Genomic DNA, 14,386 nt, shown 5'->3' on the forward strand with positions numbered 1-14,386 from the left:
GACATGTCAAGGACAAGTGAAGGAATAATAAATAATGATTATTTGATAATTAATTAATTAATCGCTTAGACTATAAAATGTCAGAAAATCGACAATTTCATAAACTGATCTTATCCAGTGTCTTGCTTTGTCCAATCAAACGTGCAAAACCCAACAGGTATTCAGTTTAATATCACTGAAGACAGAGAAAGCCAGTTTATATTCACTTTGGAGAAGGTGGACCGGTGATTTTTTTCCATTCATATTCGCCTATTTGAAACAGCGTTTTGTGCTTGACATATATTTTAAATGATGAATCTTTATTAAAACAGTTGTCAGTTAATTTTCTGTCAATCTACTAATGGCATTAAAAGTGGAACAGAGATTGATGGGGAAAAGATACGAGGCACATAAATAAAAGTATGTCAGGACAGAGGAAACATTATTTACGATTAAACTGCTTTCCACTGTAGGCTAATAAAATGACTAAATGACTTCAGTTCCACTGCTTATCTTTTCTTTTCTTTTTTTTTCACCAGGACTGTCACCCTCTGACACCACAGTGTAGAGAAAGTGGAAATAAACACGCACGCACGCACACACACGCCTCCCTTTCCCGTTCGCCCAACCCCCACAACACAGAAGTCACCGCCCTTCCCTCTCGCTCTCACACCAACATGACTACCAACACCGCCGCTCCAGCGCGCGCCGCAGCATCATGGGAGCTGTAGTCCCGGCCGCCCAATCCAGTTCGAGAAGGCGAGGCCTCACCAAAATACAACTCCCATCTCGACCCTCGCACGCCGAGCCCCGTCGTCCAATCTGAATATGTGGGAGGAGCGCGTCCGCCCACAAAAGCCACAGCTATCTCCCCGTATCTCCCCCTTAAAAAAATCAATTGTGCACGAAAAAAAGGGAATACGCGTAAAATACAAACACTGGTGACGGTTTGTTTTCGGTGCACGACGGACGGCGACGAGGCGTCCCCGCGTCGCGCGGCGTGAGAAACGGCGGCGACAGGCAGGAGCAGCGAAGAGGGTGTTGTCCTGATGCTTAAATGGAAGTGGGTGGGCCTCTACGGTCACACACTGCCAACTCCTCTGTGGATATCATTCTGACAAGCGCTATTTTACTCGTTTATGGACTGGCTATCCGGTGAAAGAGACGTACGACGGGGCTGCGAGGGGGCCGACGGGCCGGGGACGGTCACTGTGTTCTCCGTTATTTCCGTTATTTAGGTCCGCTTGATTTTGCCTGCGCTTGGCACCGCCCTTCCTGGCCGGTGGGTGGTTTCGTCAAACGGGCAGATCCGCCACGGCCCAGCGCCGAACATATAGGCCGTCCTCCGCCTCTGTACCCGGCCGGCCTTCTACCGTGAACTACACCCTCTCCCTCTCGGTATATTAATGCGTTATGAGTGGTAGGTACCCTCCCCCCTCTCCGTCTCCACCCCTCTCTCTCTGTCTGACAGATAGGAGGCTCCAAGCCCCTTTGATATTGATGATGAGGTTACTGGTTTCTCCTCTACCTTTATTGATCACCTTTGTTATGCTATATCTTCATCATGATCAGATTTTAATTGGCCCACTTGGTGTCTAAATGACTGTGCCTCATCCTGGGACTTTGCACTATTCAGAAATACTCATATGATGAAAATATAGCTGGAAATATTCTCACTCTGGACTCTCTTTTCACAGACTCGAAGAAGGAATCATCTGGAACTGAAGGAGGGAAAGCATCTAAAAAGGGGAAAAGTTCTGGATCACAGGTAAAAAAAACAAACATTAAAAATAAATATGAAATAAGCTATTATCATAGTTCATTACTTTTGCCTAGCCTGCAGGCCAGAAATGTGCTCCCTCCCTCCCAGCCAGCCAGACACCTCTGGGGGCGTTTCTCTGGTGAATTCCACTTCCTGCTTCTGTGCAGCCCTGCTGAGAGCCAGCCCAGAGCTTCTTGAACAGGCTTATATGGCTGTCACACTTCAGCCACTGTACTTTTGAATTGTCTGTTTGAATTAGGGTCAGAATGATTTAATTCTGCATATGGATTTATTTTGAAGACCTGCAGCGTTGGTATGTGACTCCACGACTGTGGAGCTTCTATTTTTAGCTGTTTTTTATAGGTTGTATATATCTTGGAGATGAATTTCAGCCAGGCAGCTATTCGCCAGTACATATTTTGTTGTTAAATGTGTTCGACAGGCATTGTCGCTCCGTTATTCCATGCTGTTGTATTTGTTACAGAATCTAGGCTGTTTCCGTGCTGTGTTGAGAGGTGTATAGCATTTAAAATTTGCCTGCGACCTAGTTCCTTTGAAAGGGAGGAGAGAGAGAGAGAAGGCGGCATTTTCCTCCAGTGTTCTGAGAAAAGAGAAATGTGGTTCTCACACGCCCACCCACTCGCTTCCTGTAATACCGCCCACTTCCACTGACAGCTCTCTCTCTCTCTCTCTCTCTCAGCTTTTTGTCTTTCTTTTTTCTGCACCATGTTTTTTTCCCCACCCCTCGCTCTTTTACTCTTCCTCCTCATTCTTCTAAAGTATTCATTGTGTGATACCTGCTCATCCCTTCCCTTTTGACTTTTTTTAACTTTATGCTGTACTTTCTTGTTTGTGTATGTATATGAGCTCTTAATGTGTGTTGCCTTTGGCTTGTCCCTCGTCTCTCCTGTTTAACCGTCTCTCTCTCTCCGCCCCTCCCTTCCATCCCTCCCCCGCCCTCTCTCCTTCCCCGTCTCCGCCAGGATTCCTCTCAGCCCTCTCCGTTGGCTCTGCTAGCGGCCACCTGCAGTAAGATCGGAGGGCAGGGGGGACCGGAGGGGGCCCAGGCCCAGGCCCAGGCGGGGGCCCAGCAGATCCAGGTCCAGGCTGGTCAGATCCAGCTGCAGGCAGGTCAGCTCCAGGGTCAGATAGTGGTGGACACAGCTGGAGGTCAGGCTCTCGTGCCCCAGCAGCTGGAACTGGTCCCAGCTCAGTTCACGGGGAACGGCTGGCAGATCATTACAACAGCACCTACTATGGCCAAGGAAAACACCAATCAGCCTGTTGCCGTGACGGTTGCCACCACCGTGGCTAATGACAGCTCACCTGGTGGACGCAAGGTAAAGGAGGTGAGGGTGCAGTGGGTTTTGTTGTCTGTTCTGTCAGTGTTTGTCTTCTTAACTGTATCACTGCTCCTTACCTTTTGGGCAGGTGAAGCCAGTAGGTGGGACCAACAGTGTCGCAGCCAATCAGCAACAGCAGCAGTTCCAGATCATCCAGGTTCAGAACCTGCCCAATGCCGGGGGCGGGGTCCAGTATCAGGTCATCCCTCACCTGCAGACCGCAGATGGACAGCAGATCCATATCAGCCCAGCTCAGACAGCCTCCATCGGGGCTTTACCGGAACAGGTCCAGCTCATCCAGACCCAGAGTCCAAGCCAGACCCAGGCTATCCTCCAGCCAGCCAACCAGCAGGCCATCCTGACAAGTACAGCCAATCAGACGGTCCCGCTGCAGATCCGCCCTGCGCAGTCTTTTCCACTGCAGCTGCAGACTCTGCAGGGCTCCCAGACTCCTGTTATGACCACTGTACCCATAAATCTCGGTGGCATGACCCTGGCTTTGCCCGTGATAAATAATGTTGGAGGGGGCGGAGCTGTGCAGCTCATCCAATCAGCAGATGGCACATTCTCTGTTGCCAATGGCAACCAGCTGGTGACAACAGCGGTGTCTGGGGCAGCTCCTGCTACACCATCAACTGGCTCCACGGCAGTAGTCGAAGGTGACAGCGTGTCTGATGGGACGCAAATGGTTTCTGTTGGATCGGAGGTTGCACCAGCTGACACCCAAGTGCAGAGCAGTGAGGCGGACTCTCAAAACCAGAACCAGGCCAACGGGCTGCAGAGCCAGACAGATACAGCAGGAACCATCCAGCAGGTGATCGTGGGCCAGGTGGGGCACCAGTTGGTGCAGCAGATCCAGCTGCAGCCCCAGGCTCAGAGTCAGGGTCAGGCTCAGGGCCAACAGCAACCTCAGCACATTCAGACCCTCCAGCTGGCCCCAGGACAAACCTTGCAGCCCATCCAGGCCTTCCAGAACCCAGCCCAGGTCCTTATTCGGACCCCAACCCTGTCCCCGTCTGGGCAGATCACCTGGCAAACGCTGCAGCTTCCTGGTGGAGTTTCCCTGCAGGGAGGCCTTGGGGCGGCCATGCCACAGCAGCTAACACTGGCCCCGGTGGCCGGTGGGACGACAGTGGGGAGCGGAGGGCTGGTCTCCCTGAGTGGAGCTCCCCTGACGCTGAGTGCAGCACAGATCAACCCTGGGTCTGGGGTACAGACAGTCAGCATCGCAGGGCTGGGCACTGCTGGGGTTCAAGTGCAGGGCGTTCCCCTCACCATTACTGGTCTACAGGGTAAGGGCACACTAAGGTCATGAAAGTGAAGTGACGAAACCATTATGGAGCCATTCATCACTCTAAACAAAAGTGTGATTAAAGCGATGCGGTTGGGCAGAGGAAGCATTATTAGTTACTGATGAAATATGAAGCTCTAACGGCTTTCCTGTTTTGTGTGGTGCAGTACTTCATAATGTACATTTACCATTCAAAGTTAAACTATACCAGGATGTCCTGCTGGTTCAGTCAAATGGTATATCCAACACCGTATTCAAGACTTCTCTGGATCTTGCTTTTGCAGCTCTTTCTATTGTCAGACTACCCCACAGACAACACAGCACTGGTTTTTGATTCCGAAGTTAACACAATTTGCCTTTTTCAATCACCTGTCAGGTCAACCACAGGGTCAGGATGGGGTCAAAGTTCAGTCGTCTCCAGTGACAGTGACTGTTGGCAACGTGGCTTCAGGCTCATCGATGAGTCCAGACCAGCTGGGCTCCGTACAGAGTTCCTCAGACCAGGAGGGACCGCCCAGCAAGAGGCTCCGCCGCGTCGCCTGCTCTTGTCCAAACTGCAGGGATGGAGAAGGAAGGTATGAACACTTTAGAAAGACAGCAGCATGCAGGAGGAAGAAGCAGGGTTAAACATGTAGTCATATGGGGAATTACTGGCTCTCCTTTTACATATTAAATATTAGCTTTGAATATACAGTATTTCAAGACAAACAATTTGTCAGATCATACATCATACACCAGGCAACAAGTTTCATGCAAAAATACAAATATCTCTAAATTTGATTGATTGTGCATCAGAAATTTCAGCCATGTCTTCACGATTTACAGACTTACGTTTAAATTTTTATGATTATTCCAAAATTATTGATGACCGTCACGTCGTGGTGGGAGAAATGGTTTGACAGATGGTCAGAACACAGTGCAGCTTGTATCCTAAAGTGAGAGAGCCGACCTCTCACTGCCCAACAATTCACATCGTGATGAGGAGCTGGCACCCAAAACATACACTGAGAATATTCAGCGACCAGTCAAATGTATTCGGCTTTGCTGGAATACATCACCACAATGAGTCCATTTTTAAAAGTCCTAAGCCAAAAAAAACACGCTGCCTCCAGTTCACCTCTAACTCGAGTGCGTGTTGCAGGAACAGCGGCGACCCCACAAAGAAGAAACAGCACATCTGCCATATGGAGGGCTGTGGGAAGGTGTACGGCAAGACGTCCCACCTGAGGGCCCACCTGCGCTGGCACACCGGCGAGAGGCCTTTCGTCTGTAACTGGATCTTCTGTGGCAAGAGGTTCACCAGGAGCGACGAGCTGCAGAGACACCGGCGAACACACACAGGTAGGAAACACACGGGGGGATGTCGACTGGCAGTGCGGGTCACTCTGGTCACGTTGGCGGGGTGGGGGCTTGAGAGCATTTTATCAGTCCAGTACCAAACTAGCTTGTTTACATCATGAATTAATCTTAGCCTGGAAACGTAGTCTCGTTCACTACTTCATTCAGGTTATTCCTCTTCCCAGCAGCTATGCACATATTTAGTTAGAATAATTAGCGAAGCTCACAAGACGGCACACAACTGGGAAGTGTCTGGAGAGAGGCATGGGTCCTTTCTTAACTTATTTCCCTCCATTTCTTTGTCTTCTCCCCTCCAGGAGAAAAGCGCTTCGAGTGTCCCGAATGCTCCAAACGCTTCATGCGCAGCGACCACCTCTCCAAGCACATCAAGACCCACCAGAACAAGAAGGGCGGAGCTGCAGTGGCAATCATCACCACTGATGACATGGAGGAAGACGCCCCCGAAGGCCTGGGCGCCTCCCCTCAGATTGTTGCTGTGGCGACCCTCTCGCGTGACTCTGCCCCCGCCACACCCACCACCTCTAATCACCTGGAGGAGGAGGAGGAGGAAGAGGAGGAGTTTGAATAGGCAACTGACTTCTGCCTCTTTGCGGAAGGCTGACTTCCTGTTTTTTTGGGAGTCTTTGCAGGGACTGTGAGGGTGGCGACTCTTTCTTTTCTTGTTCTTTTCTTTTGAAACTTTTAATTTGACATCATTTTGAAAATGTTCTCTCATGAAAAGGGACTCAAAAGAGACGGGATCATGCAATGAACAGAAACCGAAAAAATATAAACTTCACAATCTAAAAAAAACTAACAGATATAGTAACAAAAATTTTGTCTAAAGGTATGAAAGATTAGTTTGGCATTTATGAAAAGAATCTATAATAATTCCACGCCTGGTGAGGAAAGGAATGTAAGTAGTGTCTAGATTAGCACAAGACAGGGGGACCTGCTGAATCTAAAACCATCCGACATCGAGATACATTTTCCTAATCGCAACAGAATCTAACTCTATGCACAAAGTTGTGTTCCTGTTTCATACCTGTCAGACAGCGCTGAGGGTCAATCATGGTACAGGACTGTTGCAGAGCAGTGACAGAGCAAAGGGCAGCCTTGGGATGGTGTGTGTATGTGTATTTGTGACCTGCATGAATGAGCGTGTGTGTTTGAATTCCCATGCTGTCATGGAGAGGATCTACCTAATTTGAGTTTTATTCATGGTTCAGGTTTAGTCCTCAGATCAGATTCAGGTGTTGATTCCTTTGAGACCAGTCAACGGATAAACTGTTATGGAAGAAGAGGGGGGGGTGATTCTAAAAAAAAGAAAAGCACATATAAAAAGATTTATAAATAATGCATTCCTATTGAGGCGCAGTGGCCATTAGAAGAAAGGTTTCTATAGAAAAAAAAACAATCTAGCTTTCTACAACTTTGTTTGTGTAGTGAAAGCAATACTATAATGACAATCCTAGTGAAACCATGTTTACATTGTCAGGGGAACTTTTCTCTGTTGATAAAACAAGCCAGTTCGCTCGAAGATTCGGGAAAACGCGTGAAAGCTGTGCTGTCATCTGACCAAAGCCGGTTACTCTGCAGACACCACGGGGTGGCTTTAGCGACACAGTCCATCCAGTGAGATGACGGCCATCGGGCGGTACCCGGCAGACGTAACGGCCGACTCGTCAGACGACAGCGCCTTCACCGACGTTGCTTTTTGCCTCCTGTGCTCTGGCAACCGCCCCTCTCCACCTCCGACCCTGCAACGCCACCGATGTACCGCAATTGCCTTAACACAAGCTGTCGTACAGAGGGGACGTCGGAGTTGGGTTGGTGGAGACAGAGGGGAGGGAGGGCTCTCCTGCATCATTAGGGGGTGACAAGGAGAGCGGACCACAGCACAGAGAGGTGAAGAGCGGGAAGAGCTGCGGGTGGGAGTGGGTCGGGCCATCTAGCTGTGTGGATATTATGTTTTCTGGTGGTGTTGCTCTGTGTTAGTTCAGTGCGTACATTCTTTTTAAATTAAAAGATCATTTTATAGAATTTATCAGTTGTTTTCAAAAGTCCCCTCCCCAATATGTTAACACACAGGACCCCAGTGTGTACGGCTAATTTATTATTTATCCTTGATTTGTACTATTTGCCTTTTGCTGGACGTGTATTTGTGTGCGTTGACTCTGAGGTTGTGTACAGCATGTTTCAGTTTTTTGCCGTAGTGCTGCTTCTCTCTTCTTTACTCTCCGTGCTCCGGCTTTCTTTTTCTACGTCTGACCATTGCTGTTCATTTCTTCTTCTTCTCTTTGCGCCATAACGTGTTTTTGGAGAAAAATAAATAACAAAAGAAGAAGAAAGCAAAAAATGTTACTATTTGTTTAAAGTTGAAAAGGTTGATACCAAACAAATTTAGATGTTTTTGGTAATATTTTGTGTGACAACCAACTTTTCTTTCTTTGATATTTTGTAGTGACATCTCATTTGTAAATCTTTTTCTAAAGATGTTTGTTCGTCTCCATGACATTTGATAATGGGTTTTTTGCCAGGTTAGCCTCAAAGGCTCCAGTTTATTGATATTTTTAAAACTGGTTTGTACAAACGTGTTATGTCAATAAAAAAAAAAAAAGAAAAAAAGGACAACTTCAAGCAGAAAAGATGCTTTGCCTGCATAACACAATAAAGTGATTAAAACTGTCTTAAAATCCCCTCTGACGATCTGGTATTTGTGTTACTCAATCAGATGGAAAATACACATGTACACGTGGTACACTTTGACCTGTACACACACAGAACTCCTCCTCAGTTATGGTTTCTGCTGACAGTGCTGCAAGGATCAAATCTATGACCGTTCAGTGACAGAACAAAGTGTTACCACTTAAAAAAAAACAAAAAAAAACAGCTGCTTTGACTGCTTGGCTTTTTTGGTTTGCATAGATGGAAAATGAGGCCATAAATTGTCAAAAAAACATGATCGACAAAACACCACAAGTCCAACTCGGCTACGATCAAAGAGGAGCTCGTGAGAGTTCACCACAAGGTCACCTAGTTTACAAAAAGCAGTAGGCAGCTCGTGCATACCTTTGACATGTCACACCTTTGAAGCACTTCAGAAACTCCTAAACCTACACCCTCAGGTGTTTTTGGGGAGTTTTGGAGGTCAGAAAAGGAGATGAATGTACTTTCAAGTATCAGAATGAGGACAGAGGTTTGAAGTTTTGACTCCATTATTATTATTTTTTTTAGCACTTTGGGTGTTAAATGACACACGGGGCAGATTCTGACCAAGAAAAATGAGAGCGATAAAAATCCAAAATGTAAAGAAAAAAAACTACAGACATGGAAGACTACACCTTTCTTTCCTGACTCTCACTGCATGATGTCTTCATGAAGACCCAGTGACCTACGGCCGACCCCTGCCCTGCAGCTACCTGGTCATGACATGAGATCAGCTGACTGGCTGTCCGCTCACCCCAGGAGCAAAGGCTTCATCTGTATCTGATCTCTATCTCACACACACACACACACACACACACACACACAAAATTTAAGGATATACATTATGGAGACTTTCATTTTGTCTCCATAAGGAAGAAGAGTCCCCACAAAGTGACTGTGAAAATGTACATCCCAACAACATGAGTAATACATACACACAGATCCACACACACATGCACACACTTTCCTTATCCTACCCAGCTTCTCCTTCAGCAACGTTTCACAACTTTGGTGCATCATAAAAAAAATGTGTGCACAATAATGTTGGGCTTGATTTTCCTCCTTAGAAGTCTCTGTGGTGTACTGTTGACATTTGTGAGAGCTGATACAAGCAGCAAACAGATAAAAGACTGCATAAATGTATCTGAAAAAACATGGCAAATCGTTGAGATAATGCCATTCTTTATTAAAATTTACAGTGGACTGACAAGAATGCTGCAAAGTTTTTAGACAAGCAGTTGGTTTAAAAGGATCCTTTTGCATCCGTAGCACACAAAGTATTTGTCAGATTTGCCCTAGTGAACATCAAGAGGAGAAATATTCTAATGGAAAATATACAACTCAAAACTGAGTACTGACTTTGACACAATTAAATCATCTCTGCATCTTATGCAGCCTTAAATCAGGATATATAAAACATATTAACAGTGTATGTGCCTTATGTTAAGGTGACATTAAAGACCATCTTTTCTCTTTAGTTTCTATAGTTAAGTAAAAGTTTGGTCTGAACCTAAAAACGATCATTAAAATGAGTTCTACTGTACTGTGCAGCACGAGGGCCTGCTCCAGGTCCCAGCTGTATGTGCAGCTTCTCCTCTCTGGACTTTACTTCAGCTCCTTCTGAATACTGTGATGGAGAGAAAACAAGACATGAGCGCCATCTGCTGGCAACACACAGTAGATCTCAGTCAAGCTGCGATGACTGCCTGTCATTCGTGAGCCATCAGGAATTCTTCCATCTCATCAATAAACACTTCAGTCTAAAATGTCATGTCGTGAAAAATACACATTGTAATTTCCCAGAGCTCAAAGTAACATCTAAAAATTGTTAGTTTGTCCAACTTGAGAAATGAGAAAAAGAGAAAAACTTCCAATTCTCGTTGTTTATAATGATTATTAATTCTCTGTCCACTGACTGACAGTTTAAATGACTAATAATTTCCCTTGACAAAGATGTAAACAGTAGAAGTGGCTTAATTCTATCAATTATTTTTCCACGGTCAGTCCTAAAGTGATGTCACACTGACACTGTGCGTATGTTCTGTACAGTGACAATGAGGTGACGTACCTCTCCAGATACTGGTGGACATTGTCGTGGCCGTTGTAACGGGCCAATCCCACCAGGATGCCAGTAGCACAGCGGCCCTCCTTCTTACGACACAGACTGCAGTTACACATCCCACGGCAGATGGGACAAGACCAAGTCTGCAAAGAAAAGGTCCAAATTTAGTGTGAGTGGCCAACCGTGCTGTTACTAAGTGATACAAAGTGCGAGAAACTGAAAATGAAATGTTTAACGTGTATCAGCACTGACCGGGTCCAGCAGCACAGCGCGTACATCCTCTCCGTAGCGGTTCTTCAGGCACGGCCCACAGAATTGGCCTTTGGCCCCCACACAGAAGCCACTGCGACACACCGTCTTGGTGTCCAGAGTCTTCTGTCTGCACTGGTGACACGAGCTGCCCTGGAAGAGAAACACACACACAAACACGGTGAAAAGCCGCACTAACTCAGGAGACCTGATGGTACCGTGAAGCACCGACAGCACTAAACGGGGAAAGGCTTGATGCCACTCACATTCTCTTTGTCCCAGATCTTGTCTTTGCTGCGGTACGCTATGTTGTCCAGGTCTTCTTTGGTGATCTCGTCGACCGACCTGACGTCATACTGGCTCCTTCTGGAACTGTAGCTCTTCCTCTTTTTCCCTCCCTCGCCGACATGTTCCTCATCCACCTGCCCGATCACAACCGACAGATTGCAGGTCAAACTGAGGCTGCACAAACACGTCACTGCTGTGCTGCCAATAAGGTTTTGATGCAAAGTTTTCTATACATATACATGAGAGCTGTGTAGGAGTCAGTGTACAGTGTGTGTTGCACACTGTACCTGCACCAGTCTCCTGAGGTCTACTGTCCTGGGACCTCGGTGGATAACTGGCTCGCTCTTTTCCTCCACAGCAAATTTCTCAGGAGGACGAGCCTTACGGGACGGGTTCCTCCTTTCTGACCCCACCTCTGGTTCAAACTTGCGTTTCCGTGACGTTGCCTTTTCTGGCGTCCGCTTCTTCTTCTGCAGAAATAAGACAAAGACGGTATTTGGAAATCAGTTGGTGTAAAAACCACATGTTACGCTTGTTATAAAAATATCTTGCCTTAAAGCTATTTGATTAGATAAGCACACTTGAAGTTTGTACTATGCATCACTATTACTCAAAAAAGGTTATCTGAGCTAAATTTATTCATTTGTTTTTGTTTATGATTGCGACAAACTGGTGCTGGCGCACAATCTTACCTGAGGGGTGGTGGGCAGAGTCAGGTCAGCCATGGTGCTCAGATCAGCGAACAGCTTAGCCAGCTGAAAGTACACAGAGATGACCAGAGTCAAAGGACATGTGACAAAGGATGGACTGATGTTACTATAGTAAACAGATCACACAGTTTGTCAGAACATGAGGAAAACTCAAAAGGTTGGAAAGGTTCATTACCATGGCTTTGTTTTCCTTGATGTTGTTGTCTCGTTTCCTTAGACTCTGAGACAAGACCTCCTCTTTGTCTTTGTCTTCCTCCTCCCCCTCCCCCTCCTCCTCCTCCTCCTCATCCTCTTCTTCTTCCTCATCCTGTTGCAGCTGCTGCTGCTGCTGCTGCTTCATCCTCTGTCTTCCACTGGCTCTCCGTGAAAGTGGAGTTACCTTGACTGGCTTTTGGATATTTTTCTCTTGCGGTTCCTGTTTGGGGGTAGACAGTCTTTTGACTGGAAACCTGAGGAGCAAGATTAAAATAAGGTCACTGTTCAATCACTGGACAATCAACACCATTGTTATGAAACAGGCATCAAATATAGTGGAAAATAGTGGAAAAAGCAATAAGATGAATCTATGGATAATTAACTTTCTTTGACCGAATTACAAATATTAGTCCCCTTATATTTCTGTCTGATCAGGATTCAGCGTATCAAATGTGTCACAGTTCGCCCTCAATTAAAAACATCAGAATCTTTATTCATGCCAGCAGCAGTGAGGGATATTTTGACATAAATGAAAAGTGCTGCACATAATGCATTTGTACTGCACCAAACAGAGCAGACATCTACACGTGGATCTGGACGTTCCAACATAATGAAATACAGCTGATCAGAAAAAAAAAAACTATTACATTTAACAACCTTTATTTTGTTTATTTACTAACTGACACGCACGCACACCTACCTCAGGGCTACTAAAAGACTCCTCCTCTTTGATGGGGGGTCCTCCTCACCATCAGAGTAGAAGCCAGTGTCCACGTCACTGTCCACCTCTGATTCCTCCATCTGGAGAGAAAAGATGGTGTTATGACCGTGGTATCACAAACATTTTCAGCAAATAATACAGAAAACAACAAACACTTCATACCTTGCTCTTTCGCCGTTTGTTAAAATTTCCTCTGTCCTCTTCCTCCTCATTCTCGCTGAAACCTTCAAACTCCTCCTCACTGTCAGACTGGCTGAACAGATGAGCCAGCTCCGCAGTGATGAACTTGGATTTGAAGCACGGGGCCTGTCGGCAGATATATCGAGCATCACGTTAAACTAGCTTTGGTGGAACAAGTGACACGTTCCACCTGTAGCTCTGTTATCACTACATTATACAATATTAATGACTGTGACAATGACGCACTTCATGGCAGTGAAGTTACAGCTGTGAAGGCGCCACAGACAGGTCATTCAAGGGCCGCTTTCAAAATAAAAAGTAGGTCCCTGTTTTGTTCATCTTGTGCACGATACACAGTCCAACCAACGGTGTGACACTGTCCCATTGACGGACAGCTGGCGGTAGCATGATACGCTGCCATGTGCCAACAAAGACCGGGAAGAAGAAGAAGAAGAAGAAGAAGAAGAAGAAGAAGAAGAAGAAGAAGAAGACCGCAAGGTAGCAAATACGGTTGTAAACACGGATATGCAAATGTTTGATGAGGAAGGAAATGAAGTCAAGATGTTTGCGTGACCACAAATACACACACAATGTTTTGATGAAGATGAGGAAATGCAGGAATGACATTACATGAACATACGCACTTGGGATTTGGGAGGGGTTTTGCTTTATAGAAAGAACTGTACACACCATCATAGTTATAGATGATATAGATATAGCTTATAAAGATGATTTTGAATTGATTTTTAATCATTATTAAAATGAGGTCAAGTCATGATGTTTCGAGCGGATACAACTACAGTGTGTGTTTCTGTAAGCTGTTAAAGGGGATCAAAACACAACATTTGGGGTTAGGGGTTCTGCACACTTATTTAACAGCGTACAAGCCTTTATCTAAGGACACGATCGAACTTTTAGGGCCTGTAACTGGGAGTTAAGCAGTGTTTGATCCACGCAGTTCAGACTATGTCCTTGGTCCCACTTGTTAATATCTGCAGAACCATCCCCTCCAGCCAAAGGGGTGTTGACCTCTGACCTTTCAGGAGGAAGGCGACACAGACTGGGCTCATATACCATCACAAAACATTCCTTTACTTTGAGCATTAGCTTAACTGTTACTGTTCAGGCATTTAGCCAAAATGTTGACGATCACGTGTAAGGTAGCTGGCTGTCCGGGTCAAAACACAGACGGAAGACAAATGTTGCAAATAGTGTTTAATACATACATGAGCTACAGATCTGAATTAACTAAAAACTGCCACCTTATTCGGAGGAGAAACCTATGAAAGCATCTTTACAGAAGAGTAGATTCAGGCCAAGCCTACAACGCTAGCCGTGAACAATGGTGTTCATTTTGCCTCTTTGTGACTTTACACTACAAAAAGCAACGTGGGAAAAACAGGTACATTCACATGCTGTGGTCTGCTACTTACCTTTGAAGTGAGAGTCATTTTACCTCTGGTTTGCCGCAAATGTCTGTCCAGCACAAAGTTTGGTTTTCGAACATGAAAACCAATGAGCAGAGGTGTATTTAAAAATTAACCAGTGGAGAAGTCCGG

The 14,386-nt window shown here is 45.9% G+C and overlaps 2 protein-coding genes across 3 annotated transcripts; one reads left to right on the top strand and one right to left on the bottom strand.

Annotated features, from left to right (window-relative positions):
• Positions 1 to 784: 784 nt before the first annotated feature.
• Positions 785 to 8,419, top strand: sp4 (sp4 transcription factor). Of its 2 annotated transcripts, none has more exons than XM_076754757.1 (7): positions 785 to 1,399; positions 1,677 to 1,747; positions 2,725 to 3,081; positions 3,173 to 4,376; positions 4,752 to 4,950; positions 5,517 to 5,716; positions 6,031 to 8,419. In XM_076754757.1, the coding sequence occupies exons 1-7, from the start codon at positions 1,393 to 1,395 to the stop codon at positions 6,300 to 6,302; spliced, it is 2,310 nt and encodes a 769-aa protein (XP_076610872.1). In that variant the 5' UTR covers positions 785 to 1,392; the 3' UTR covers positions 6,303 to 8,419. The 2 variants fall into 2 exon arrangements, with proteins under 2 accessions (XP_076610872.1, XP_076610871.1); XM_076754756.1 differs by having other exon boundaries at positions 1,258 to 1,399; positions 2,725 to 3,090.
• A 1,147-nt stretch (positions 8,420 to 9,566) lies between these two features.
• cdca7b (cell division cycle associated 7b) lies at positions 9,567 to 14,386 on the bottom strand. Its single transcript, XM_076755167.1, has 10 exons — positions 14,261 to 14,386; positions 12,810 to 12,953; positions 12,627 to 12,727; positions 11,907 to 12,180; positions 11,714 to 11,776; positions 11,309 to 11,491; positions 11,000 to 11,155; positions 10,737 to 10,886; positions 10,491 to 10,627; positions 9,567 to 10,049 (listed from the first exon to the last, which is right to left on the bottom strand). Exons 1-10 carry the CDS (start codon positions 14,276 to 14,278, stop codon positions 10,028 to 10,030), a joined length of 1,248 nt encoding a protein of 415 aa, XP_076611282.1. The 5' UTR covers positions 14,279 to 14,386; the 3' UTR covers positions 9,567 to 10,027.

Source organism: Chaetodon auriga, chromosome 17 (assembly GCF_051107435.1).
Source record: "Chaetodon auriga isolate fChaAug3 chromosome 17, fChaAug3.hap1, whole genome shotgun sequence".
NCBI lineage: Eukaryota > Metazoa > Chordata > Actinopteri > Chaetodontiformes > Chaetodontidae > Chaetodon > Chaetodon auriga.